The following is a 13,674-nucleotide window of genomic DNA, read 5'->3' as shown; positions in this document are numbered from 1 at the left end:
TTTCAGCTATTCAGCCACTTGCAAAGTGAGGACAAGAAAATCCCGCTGGGCTCTTCCATTCTCAATTCAACATTATTTCCGAGACGTAGGAACCTTGTTTTCATTCAGCCATTTAGTTATTCATTCACTATACATTTTATTGAGGATGTACTGCATGCTTGACACACTCTCAATAACATAGAATTCAGATGTGGTTCTGCTTTCTAGGGCTACCTGGTGGGAAGCTGGACACGTAAATTGTGATTATAGTATTGAATAAATGCTGTGATGGGCCTGTGAGCTATAAGTGCTACTGACTGAAGAAGTGCTTCTTACTCAAACTGTGGAATCAGAGACGTTACCTCCAAAAGCTGTTCTCTGATAAGAATTTTGAAGGGTGTGTTGACCAGATAGCCATGGGAGAAAGGCCATCCCAGACTGAAGAAATAGTGTGTTCCTAGCATGTTAGCATATTAACTTTATGCTTATTAATTGCCTTTTTGTTTATATGTACATTACTGTATAGCAGTTAAACCAATTTGTAAATTAACTTATTTTTACGTTACTTTATCTTTACTGTGAAAATGGAGATCATTCAAATGCTATCATTTCTATTTTTTTTAAAGGTTTTTTTTTTTTTTTTAATATAAATTTATTTATTTATTTATTGGCTGTGTTGGGCCTTCGTTTCTGTGCCAGGGCTTTCTCCAGTTGCGGCGAGCGGGGGCCACTCTTCATCGCGGTGCGCGGGCCTCTCACTGTCGCGGCCTCTCTTGTTGCGGAGCACAGGCTCCAGACGCGCAGGCTCAGTAGTTGTGGCTCACGGGCCCAGTTGCTCTGCAGCATGTGGGATCTTCCCAGACCAGGGCTCGAACCCGTGTCCCCTGCATTGGCAGGCAGATTCTCAACCACTGCGCCACCAGGGAAGCCCTTCTATTTCTAATAGTAAGCCACTTTAGGAAATTCTGGTAGATGTGAAATGTGAATATGCAAAAAAAAAGATCCTTTCAAATTGCAGTACAAAGTGTTTGCTTCTTTGTCTATTGGAGACTATAGCTTTGTCTGGAACACAGGAATCAAAAGTTGATGTCTTTATTTCTCTGCAAATCAGGGGAAAGAAATCCACTAACCCTCTAAAGCTAAAATATTTAAGGATTAAAGCAGATGTGGCATAACTGCTGGTTTGCTGAGTCTCTTGTGATTTATAAAGATATATTTTATGTCTTTTATGATTACGGGATGATGCTAAAAATTTTGTGGGTAATAATACCGTCACATTGGAAAGACTGCATATAACATCTCTGAAGAAGATACAGAATGCTACTCAGCTGCAAATCAAAGTAAAAGATGTTTAATTTGTTATTAAGAAAAGGCAGTGAAGAAATTTTATTTGGAATTTGGTCTTTGATGTCTGATCATCATAAATGTGAAGACATTAAGTCATATGTTTATGAATAGATTTTTTTGCCTCTTGACATAATGGGATATGTTTTCATAATAATTTTTAAAGATTTTTGTTAGATGTATAACTGTTAGAACTATAGGTTATTTGAAGTGACCTTGAAATTTTTTAAATCTTCGATTTTTCCCCCTTTGGCACCTGGACTAGATGCCAGTATAAACTGGTTAAATACCATTTGGTTTAAACAGAAAGACTGTACCATATATGCATATTTATGATATTTTGTTTGTTGGATCTTTTTCTTAATATTACTTGACTTTCTGTGTTTTAATCTCATTTTTTTTTCTTATTTTGGGTTGAAGCCACTCTAAAGCTTAACACCTAGGAGATTTCTCACTTATGGTTCCCTTTAAAAGTGCTAAAATCTCAGCCTCTCAAACAAGAGACCAAGCTACAATTTAAAGAAAGCAGTGGTATTGATAAAGGGCCCTAAGAATGTTGCCACTTTCCTCATGTGTCTTCTGCCACATTCTTTCTTTTAAACCAGCAGGAGAGTTGGAAGAAGGATAAGAGCCTGGCCCATCCAAACACTCCTGGCATGCCACGCTGGTCTCTGAGGTCTCCCCTGCTGCTTTAGAAAAAGGAGCCCCACAGACAAATGAAAGGGCCACGGGGACATTCTCATGCAAGCCCCTTCCCTCCAAACACCAAGTGGCTGTAGATTGCTGGTGTTGGGATGGCTTGGCCTGAGTTGAAGAATAGACACTTGAGAACCATTTGTTTCCACACCATTTTGGGTGAAGTGCTATAGTTTTCACTTTAAAAGCCCGTTTAAAAAGAAAAATACTGTTTGAAAGGAGGACACAATTTGGAAGCCATCACACTTAATGGAGTCCCTTTTCAATGGAACACTTTGTCCTATCAATTCTCTTCTAAATTAGTTGTCACTACCTGGAGAAAACCCACCCTTAATTGTCTTAAAAACAAACAGTCTCCCATATATTTTTCCCATCTCCAATCTTTAAAACTCTTTTGAAACTTCCACAGAGTATGAAGTGAAACACAATTTGTTTAGCAGCACACAGTACATTATTACCATTGCCCTCTAAATCCAGTCACACAAATTATCTCAGAATTAAAAGAAAAAGCAAGCTGGACCTAATAGGAATAAAGGTTTTTACTGACAATTAACTTGACCAGCCATTGTTAGATAAAGGACTTGGTAAGATCTGCAGGAAGTAATTCTTTTGGAAGTAGTTAGGCAGTTTATTATACTTGTTGCCACAGCCTGAAATATTCATCTAGTTTTGGAGATTTGAGGAGATGAGAGGGGTTTGAAGTTAAAGTCGCTTCTTTCTAGACTTTCACTCTTCTTTTGTCCTTTGTCTTGAGTGGCCTGACGAGCTTGTCAGCCTGAAAGTCCCACTGTCAACTCAAAGGCAACATCTGGAAAGCTGGGTTTGCCTCTCCTCATCTCAACAAGTAGGAATTCCTCCGAAATTTCCAATTTTCATCAAGTGTATACCATAGGATACCAGACATAGATTCTCAGGTTTATCCTTTTAATATCGTTTATATTTGTATCTTTTCTTTGCCAGCTAAGCACACTTCATCAGCAGTTCGCCAAGCCACATGGCCTACTTCTTTTGTATTTCTACCACCTTAGTCTGAGTTCACTTTATTTCCCTCTTCTGCTTGGATTAGAATAGCTTTCTACCGTTTAGCTTCTAGCTTCTCATCAACTCATACATAGCTCTCAGAAATACCTCTTCCTCAAGCACCATATTTCATCATTCCACTCTTCAGGAATTTCAGAGGTTCAGTTTGTTACTCAAGAACTTCCACCCAGGTGGGGAAAATGGGGAGATGTTGGTTAAAGGATACAAACTTCCAGTTAGAAGATGAATAAGTTCTGGGAATCTAATGCAAAGCCTGGTGATGATAATTAACAGTCTCGTATCATGTACTTGAAAGTTGCCAAGAGAATAGATATTAAATGTTCTCACCATGAAAAAGAAATGGTAATTACGTGATGTGATGGAGGTGTTAGCTAATGCTATAGTGCTGATCCTTTTGTAATATATAAATGTGTCACATCAACACATTGTATACCTTAAGCTTACACAGTCTTATATATCAAACTTACACAATGTTACAGATCAATTACAACTCAATAAAGCTGGAAAAATAAAAACTCCTCCACCGGCTTGTCTATTAACTGTGGCCATGTGTTCCAGACCAAAACCAGGAGCCTGTCTGAAGTCAGTTCCTGCACCCTCCCTTGCGCACAGCCTGATCTGCCTCGGTGTCTTCACACAACCATTTCCTTATTTCCTTCCTTCCCAATAATCTATACGCTTTTAATCTGGTCCAACTTCCCTCCTCCAAGAATCCGGTGATTAACCGTCATCTGACTTCTCTAATTGACTCCATCACACTTATTTACTGAGTGTGGACTGCTATGATTTGTAATTATTACGTATTCTCAAATTGTGCTTTTCAATTTGTTTCTGTGGTTGCAAAGAGTAAAAAGCTTTAAAGGCTTGAACTGCATTTTTTAAATTTTAAATAATATGGACACAGTCATATAATTATATACTTACATATTATATATAATTTCTTATTATATATGATCTTGTCATATTTTGTTATTAAACTTGTCTTTTGTTAGGTACAGAATGTAGAAGATTTATCAGTGTGTGACACATGTACAGATTACTGTGGAGCTTAATACTTACTCATTCTAAAGTTTTTAGGACCAAAAAAGGATGAAAAGAGGCCTTACATAATCCCTGTTCTCTACACCTTGCTGCCCTTCCTACCCCCTCACCTTTCCCCTCCAGAACCCAGTCTCTCCCTGGGATACGTATGCACTCCCAGAGAAAGCTCTACTAGGACAGTTCTCGAGACATTGAGGCAGTAGGTGCTGAATAACTGTTGACTGACCCCTGGGGAACATAGGATAAAGCAAGGAATGAGGCTGAGAAAAATGTCTGTTTGCCCTGGAAAGTGAGAAAGGGGAGAAAAGAGAAAACACTAGAACATGGCATGATGGCAGAAAAACAAGGATTTTTAGCAGCTTTTCTTTTCTCCATCATTTTCAGCATTCCCACTGCCTACAAAGTTTCTGTCTTTGACCTATGTGGTTATATGTCTAAATATTCTAGAGTTGATAACCCTTCTTACCCTTCCTTTCAGCAGCAGCAGAACAGAAAACTTAGCCAGGTGTTAATCTCTGCAAAGTTTATTGCCTGCCTGGTGTGTGTGTGTGTGTGTGTGTGTGTGTGTGTGTACACATACATATACATACATGTATGTGTATGTGCATGTATACACACACATACGTACATACATATGGCTAATGACTTCTCACAGTTTATCTCAAGGCCACATTGTTTCCTGTTCCACTTGGTTGACAGGACATCTCTGACGTGACAGATGTATCCACTGAGAACGGGATCATGCGTTTGAAACCAGTTTAGTTCTTAGCAAGGCGATGCATATGGCTTATGGAGATTTTGTGGTTGATTTTTTTCCTTATATATTACTCAGGGAAGCCTGTGTCAGTATAAATGAGTGGTAACGAAATCAACATTATGGCATCTTTGATACTGCATTTGCAAAAGCTTTTCAGGACGTTGTTTAATTCGGGGCTTAATGATTGATATTATAGACGGTGAATAAACATTTTGGATGGATCTGTTTGCTCACAGGTTTAAAAAATCGAATCCCTTTTTCTCTTGGATATAAAGAGTGTAATGCCGTTGAAGAGGAAACAGTTCAAACGTGGTGGCACCAAAAGTAGAAACTCAGGGTAAAATTTGCTGTCAGGAAAAACGGAGCATTCTTTCTCAAGTCAGGAACGCGTGGTTCATGCGAGCTTGCTTGTAGATGGTTGCTACAATAAGACTCCTTTCATACAGGTGTGTTTATGCCCCAGGCTTGCTGGCCACAGTCCATTCCATTTACAGAAGCTGAATTAAACAATAACTACCGCATTGCAAAAGATGGTGGGGAGAGGGGGAGAGGAGGGGGAAAGGTGAGCGTCAAAGGAGATGCCTGAGAGCTTTGTTCGGGCCAAGAAAAACCCTGTTGCAATTGTCAGAGCTTGTTGATGTTGCCGGCAACGGCACTTTTTTTTTTCTCCTGGATTTTGTGGTTCTGCCTTAGGAAAGAAAGTAAAATAGAACGGAAGAACAAAGTCCTACTCTATAAATCAGCAGCTGCTCCTTGCCAGATCAAAGGAGTGACATTTTTGCTCCTGGACTACTTGTCCACTTGAGGGCTTGACAGGCAGCTAACAGCTGGCCTGCTAGACTGTATGGGAGAATCCGCCTACATCTTCTTCCGAGCAGATGACAAGCTAATCAAAGAGATATCCATAGCATAGGGCGTGTAAGTGCACCTTGATCTCCTCAAACATAGCTAATACATAATTACTAAACAGCTTGGTGTATTTTTGGCAAGTTAATGCTTAGGTGGCTTCCACTGAGAAGTAGGATATAGAATTAATACTCCAATCAAAGGTGATGTTGAAAGCTAAAGAGATACTAGATTTGTCGGGATCTTCTCCTGTTAGCGTGAAATGGCTAGGAACAGGATGAGAACCGGCTAAAATGTGTGAAACTGATTGTCAGGTGACTGGTTGAGTTTTCGAAGCCCAGTCAGGCAGTAGTGTTCAGATAGATGAACAGGTACTTGATCATTGGTAATTTTGAGAACAATTACTCCTGCATTTTATGCTGATAGAGCCGAACAAAGCTGTAGATGTATCTTCCGTGTCTGTAAAGAATTGCTTTCAGAAGCACTATTAGGAGTGTAGGTATACAGATCTGGAATTTTAATGTCAGTAGTAAAACTTTCAGAGTAATTCAGTTTCTAGTTGATTTCCATCTGCAATAAATCATGTACAGGATGAGGTAATATACTACAACTTATGTCTATTGACTTAGTATTTTATCTTTAAGAGGATAGATCCTAGATATGAATAGCTAAGGATCTTTGTGTATTTTCTCCTCCCTTGCTTTCAAGTAGCTTTGAAAGATCACTTTTATAGTGCATGATAAATAGCCGCACATGAATAATCTGATAGCATTCTGGAAGAGTAACAGTGCTTCAAAATCATAACCTGCTGGGATGTTTTGTTACGCGCCATTGGGTGTGATTATACTTATGGAATAGTGTTTATTGTTGCTCAGTATTATAAAGAAAATAAAAGATAATTCCCTATCTGAGAGGAATTTCTCAAATACTTTTATTAAAAAGTCTCTACTGTTGGCTGTATATGCCTTAGTCAAATAGGATGCCAAATTCTCCAGGCCATTTTAAACACTTTTTTAATTATGAAAATAATCATACTTATTAAAAACTCAAACAGATCAGAATAACATGAAATAAAAATAGAAATCTACCATTTTCCTGCTATCCATTCCTGAGAGAGAACAGTTTCCACAAGAACACTTTATTGGTCCAACTTTTCCTTTAGGAGGTACCAATGGAGTAAAATGTATTAAATTATTATAAATTGTTTGTTGCCCAAGACAAGTGATTAAAGGACTGTTTAGATCTGACATAGCTAAAGAGAATAGTATGTGCATTTTCACAGCTAAGGTTCTTGATTACAACTTGATCTTTGCAAGTTTCTATTCTTAGTAAGAGTACTGGATCATGTATTTGGTATGTGACCTAGAGCAGAAACTCTCAAACTTAAATATGCATGTGTCACCTGGAAATCTTTTAGAATATTGATTCAGAGTCAGTAGTGCCAGGGTGGGGACCACTATATTTCTGCAGTTCTAACAAGCTTGAGGGGATGTTGATGTGGCTCGTCCATGGAACACAGAGTTGCAAGGATCTAGAGAACCGTTAAGAGAGTGATTTCAAAATAGCTCGCCCCACTACCCAGCCCCCCTGGAGATGCCCACTCCAGTGTCTAAAATCCCCACCATGGCATTATACACTTGTATTAGCTGTAATCTCTGGGAAGACCCCATGGCATGGACACATGCTACCTGCAGGGGTACAGCACATTATTACCCTGTTATCAACTCAGCATGGCTTTGTTTAATAATAACCCACCTAGTCTGAATTATTGCCCATAAGAGAACAGAGCTCTTTAGGAGGGGACATGAGATAGATGCCTTTTGAGTGTAAGCTAACATTTAACGAGCCCTTACTGTGTGCCAGGTACTGTGGCACAAAGATTTTACGTGCAATATCTCCCTTAATCCTCATAAACAATCTGGGCCCAACTCTTGCCCCAGTTGATAGATAGGAATCAAACTGAGGCTTAGAAGTTTACATAGACTTGCCCAAGGTGACACAACAAGGAACGAGCCCATGCTCTTCATCACTTTGCTCTACAGAGAAGTCTGGAATATGCAACAATAACTGAGAAGCGTTTACCCAAAGTAGGGTGTTTTAGTAAAGAACCTATGTGCACCCTCCTAACCTGAGGGAAGAATTAGATAAAAGAAAGAACTTTGAAAGAACACATTAGAAAGGTCATCAGAAGATAAGCATGAGCTACTTGATAATTTTGCCCAGGGCCTTTCATGTCAGCATCAACACTCCACTGCTCAAGGCCTATTCATAAAGCTGCAAAAGGTGTGTGATTCCAGATTAATATCATGTTTTCATATTGTAAATTTATAAGTATTAGCTCATGGTGTTTTGCGAGCTGTAGACCAATCTAGTATCTATCAAATTATAAATTAAGCTGTAGCTCTGGGAAATTAATTATGAACCATGAATGTGTCTCTAAGTAGCCCATGGATCTCATTTGTTTACCATACTTTGCTCACAGTTGTCTGGGAAAAAAGACCCACTTATCTGGCCACCTGTGAAAAACTTATGTTTGAGACATGACTCAATCATCTGTGTGTCAGGGTACACATTCAAAGGCATTAAACCTGCTTAATTCACTGATTCAGCCTTTTCAATGTATCTCATTGAGAAAGCCCCACTCTTAGCCATAACCACACACAGAAAAAGACATGCTTTCTTTGTGAACGAAGAAAAAAAATGAAGAAACTTGATAACTGACTTGCCCCTCTTGAGGCTTCATTGCTGCACACCCCAACCAGTAGCAAGCTTTGTGAATAAGCACCATCACTGATGAAGTCTCATGGCTGGGGAAAGTGGAGAAACAGAGGTTTTTCATTTTTTAACAGGTCCCCAGTCACCAAGCTGCCTATAACACCTCTTCCCAATTGATCGGATCCCTCTTCAGCAGTTCAGCTCCCCTCCTTAACCAGACCAAACGATGCAAAAGCTTCAATTTTGGGGATTCTTGATTCCCCCTCAGAGGGTTTCAGGGCTGGCATCTTTCCAGTTGACTCCATGGAAGCCTGCGCTTTCTAACAAAAGGAATGCTGCCGAAAGGAATGGGTTACCAGGTGGGGCATGAAGTTAGTGAACCAGAAAGAGGGATTTATCAGCCATTTAAAAAGAGGGAGAAAGAGAAAGGAAAAGGAATCAACCAACAATCAGGAATGACACCTAAGTCTACTTCTATCAATCTGAAATATGCTGGGGAGTGAAAACACTTTAAAAGAAAAATCACCGCGTCAGATTTTGGTTGCAGAAAAGTTTGGCTCTTTTGTTGGGGCTTAAGGTGGGGTTGTGGGAGAGGTCTCCAGAAGACCTCTCTCCAACAAGACAAGATGAGATTTCAATGATATTTTCCTCTCTTGGGTTTATTCTTTTTAATATATAGATATATATTTTTTCACTCTCAGTTGACTCAAAAAGTCCTCGTGATTCTTGGAAAGTCATTGAATTTATTTCTGTAATTAAGTTATTTTTAAACTAACCGTCTAAGTATATAATTTTTAAGGATCACACATACTAATGCATTTTCTATTTTAGTAAAATTTAATGAAAAAGTAGATAGTCTTAGTAGATCCTCTCCAGAGCTTTTGTGAGCCTGGATACTAACTTTGTGTTCAATACAAATCAATGGAACTAGTGTACTTTAGGGTACTCATTCCCTAAGGAGTCACTAATGGAATTATCTCTAGCCCTTAAAAAAAGTCACAATGAGGCTAATGAAAAATATTTTTTAAGTGAAATCTGGATAAGGCACTAGGCTTACTAGCACATTTATGGCATTTATCATATATGGCATATTTTACATGCAAGTTGTACAAACCTCAGAATGCTTTTAAGAGCTATCTAAGAAGACTCTGTGATTTCGGGTGAAATAGTTTGTACCAATAGAAAAGTATATGTCTTCAACTTCAGAATCATTCTGGGATGGCATTACAACTTAGAGAATTTTTTAATATCAGATACAGATGAAAAACCTAACAGTCTTTGGATTGGAAATAACTTGCGGGGGTTTTCATTAAAGTTGGGTGCATCTTGCTGCATTTTGGTTAGTTGGATGTCTTCAGCAATTTTTCAAATGTTTTGGGTTTGGCAAAGTCCAAAATGTTTTTGCCAACACCCTCTTTTCCCCTTAGTTTTTAAACCCGTGTGAAATTCAAGGATAACTTAATCCATATGTGTCTGATTCATTTACACTTAACTCATCAAAATGTTATTTTGTAAGACCCATTTAATAGCCAGGAAACCTTTTGAGCCTTTTAAGATGTCTTTTGTCTTTGAACCAGTGAGTTGCATTTTTCCATATGAATGGAGCTTGGACCTTGAAAGATGGAAGATCAGTCTGTTTTCAACTTAGACTCTTCAGATTTTAAGTAGAATCAAAACTTGATATTCTGTTTACTGTTTGAGCACTGAATAACTTCATTTTAAAATAAAGATCAGAGGAAGTGGAAAAAATTTTCATGTTATGTAATTTTGGGGAAAGACCATATTTGGAAATTTCACATTACTGTTATTAAAGAAATAAAAATTACTCCTAATTGGATTTTTAAAATCGGTAATTAAATGGCTTCATTTTATGTACATGGGTGTGTTTTCTAAGAATAGACTGTGGATCATCAGTGCAGGGGGGTAATTTCACGTTTTAGTGTTAAAGTGTTCTTACAGTCAGCTCATTCATTGGTAATTTTCATAGTAACATCTATGGTGTTTATAAGATATCCCAAGATCAGGGGAGTTGACAATTGGCAGGAGTTGTATGTTAAGAGATTTCTGAAAAATTGGGGCCCATATGTTTTTAAAATTCTGCGTGATTTGAAAGAATGTGGTAGAATCAGGAATCTGGCAAGATACAGCACTACGGATCACAAACATTGTCTGAGAACAACAATTCAGAGAGGCTAACTGGAGCCCTAGTGAAAAAAGCAAAATCTCTATGACCCTTTGTAAAAGGATCTAGTGAAAACCTTCAGAGGCTTCTCTGCCTATTTGTTTAGTAGAACTGGGCGAAGAAAGGCCATCGCCATAACTGCTAGTGAACATCCAGTCCATGCCATGGTAACTAGTTGAAAATGTAACACTGGAGTGGCATTTCCAAGTTCAGCGCTTCTATAAAGACCTGAGAGCACACAGATTGCTTTTTTTAATGTTCTGCATTGTTGTGGATCCCCCATTGAACAACCTTTTGAGATGACCCCGTTTTTACTAATGTAAACATTCTGACTAGTATCCGAAGAAATGACCTTTGAGTGAACCTCTAACCTTCCCAGTAATTATTTGTTTGAAGACAGTGTGGAGTTCTCCTGCTGAGAACTAAGGACCATGATGCCTTGCGGCTCTGTGAGGAAGGGAGTGTTTGGGGGAACTGGAGAGAAAGACATAAATAAGCGAACAACCTCCAGATGTAAATAATAAAAGAGTAAAAGGGTGAAATTAAAAAGGGAAAAAATAGCAATTCATTTTACCTAAAGAGTTGGCCTATAGGAAAAAACAAAACCGGGATTAGTAGCACATAAAAAGAGGTGAAACCCTTGCCATGTGTGTCCTCCATTAGAAACTTCAAGGAGCAGAGGAAAGGTTTCTCCTCTCCTGAGCATCTCAATTGGTCTTAACCTGAGCTGGTGAAAAGAGTTCTGGGGGTGGAACTCTCAGGTCAGTCCTCCTTGGTCCCAGTAAAAGCAGTGAGGGAAAGAGGAGACCATTAAGTTCCTTCTCTGACTTGAGGGATTCTTCTGGAAGGCTTTGTGATCTATCTGGTCAGATATTCCTCAGCACCACTTAAGGTGCCCAGTGGGAATAAATACGCAGTTTCCACTCTCTTTTTGTTTTCACCTCTCATAAGCTGTCACTTTCTTCCCCAAACCTGAGGGGGTGTGATGTTTTTTGACAATCTGAGCTACGCTTTCTTAAGTAATAAAGAAGTCCATTGTTTGCCAAACAAACCCCATATGCAAAAGACTCCTTTGGTTTTCTAGAGGCTATTTTTCTTCAGTCTAATTGTATTCCCACCAGAGTGCCCACAGGAGGCCTGAACAGGTGTGGGCTGCTGTCCTCCACAGAAGGGACTTTAACGCCATGGGAGCGCAGAGCTGCCAACACACTAGAATTTTCCTGGCTAATTTCAAAGAATGAGTTTTCAGTTCCTGCCTGTGACCCCATGTAGACTCATTAATCATGAAGTCCCCCTGCACTGAAGATTTGAAACTGGGAGTACTGGGAAACGTCATCCATGGGTATGTTTTGCAGGAACAGCTAGCTATATGCTAGGCATCCCCCTCCCTCCATGTCCCCCTGAAAACATGCAGCCCGTGAATCCTGTGCATCAGCTCAAACGTGTGGGGAATGCATGTCGTTAAATGCATGGGGACAGGGGTATAACTCGCAAATGGTAGAAAATTGTTTTGTTTTTATTAAATTTGAAGAAATAAAGGAGATTTCTTATCATCTTACTCTGTACATGAATATTTGATGGGCATTATTAAACATTAAAGTAACATGAAGTAGGCACTTATTTTTGGATTTCCAGCAAAATTAGATCCAGGCTTCTATACGAAATAAGTGCTTCTCCTTTACATTCCTGTGATTCAGCCACCACCTGATTTGAAAATGTTTCTTGGGCTCTAATATCAACCATGTGTACCTGAGGCTCTGTCTTTCTAGTGGGTTGAAAGGTGGCTGGGTTTATGGTTGGCAGTTACCTTATCCCTGCCCTGGGTGTCCCAGCTTAGACTGGAAAGGCCGCCCCCAGCTGGCACTGACCTCTAAGTGACCCCTAACTTTACAGGCTTAAACTGCAGGAGTTGCCGAAGAGCAGAAGTCTTTCTGGCCAGCACTTATTACTGCTGTGTTGGTGATAAAACTTCAGACAGCCTAATTGATGGCTTTGCTGACCTAACAATACCTTGTGAAAGCCGAGTGCCAGAGCCTGGTCTCCATTTATGACCAGCTGCAAGGGGAAGCCGGGTCTCCCTGTGATGGCGAGTTTAGGGAAAGGGGGAAAATCTTCCAGCCTGTGAACTTTAACCAGATTCCGACTTGTTCAAGAGGCAGAAGCACAATTGCAAATTAATAGAAATTTTCTCAGGGAAAACTTTTTTCCCTTCCTGAGCCTTTTTAGCAAGTCAGCTTTGAGTTGATGATGAGATGATGGAGGAGATGATCCAGTCAGCTATTTTTGAACATGGAGAGGGAAAATTGCCTTTGAATTAAAAAGATAATTTTCAGTAGATGTTTGACTGTGTTGTATTCTCCGCAGCTTTCGTGCAGAAGTGTTCACGGAGCACAGAAATTGCATTTGCTGACTGGACGTCTCTGTTCTGTTTCAGGTTTATTAATGCCAGAAGAAGAATAGTACAGCCCATGATTGACCAGTCAAATCGAGCAGGCAAGTTCCAACTCATCTCTGTGTTCACATCCCACAGGCACAAATCCTCATCAAGTTATACTTCAGGAGTTTCATCACCTGGTAAAGAAATGCTTCCATCAGGCATTCTGGGAGGATTTGTTTTTTAATGCCCCCAGAATTCCATTCTAGGAAGCAACTTCACTAATTGGTGCTAATTGGAGATTTCCCACCCTGACTCTACTGACACTGCTTTTTATTTTCTTTCTGAATTGGTAATTGGGCACAAGTATTAGTGCCACAAGCAGTTTGTTTGACTGTGAGCTCTGGAATTACTCATTGCTTGTCTGCATCCAATCATTAGCACACTCTCATTTTCTCCTTACCCACAATTCCTTGGTGTGTGCATTGCTTTCACTCCTGGAGCATCCCCTGTTAAACTCATTGTATCCTTTCATTTGCATTGACTATTCATAATATTCTATTAAAGCCTGACCTGCTGCACTGCCAGCATTATTTTTTATTAAAATGCTTCCCATCCATCCCACGAAAACACATGTGGGTTTTTCTCACAGAGTCTCTCAGTTTCTCTAAAGCCGTCGTTACACGGTACTGTCAGAAC

The 13,674-nt window shown here is 39.5% G+C and overlaps 1 protein-coding gene across 1 annotated transcript in view; it reads left to right on the top strand.

The window, feature by feature from the left end:
• The window catches only part of MEIS2 (Meis homeobox 2), a gene marked incomplete at its 3' end in the record, with an annotated part of 196,811 nt that overhangs the window by 181,847 nt on the left and 1,290 nt on the right, over positions 1-13,674 (top strand). The window contains exon 10 of the mRNA XM_082648382.1: positions 13,036-13,094. Within this exon, the coding sequence (XP_082504508.1) occupies positions 13,036-13,094 (59 nt within the window). The remainder of the gene's footprint in view (positions 1-13,035; positions 13,095-13,674) is intronic.

This window comes from Grampus griseus (genome assembly GCF_964374135.1).
Source record: "Grampus griseus genome assembly, chromosome: 2".
NCBI lineage: Eukaryota > Metazoa > Chordata > Mammalia > Artiodactyla > Delphinidae > Grampus > Grampus griseus.
This window is presented reverse-complemented; position numbering and strand designations above follow the sequence as displayed.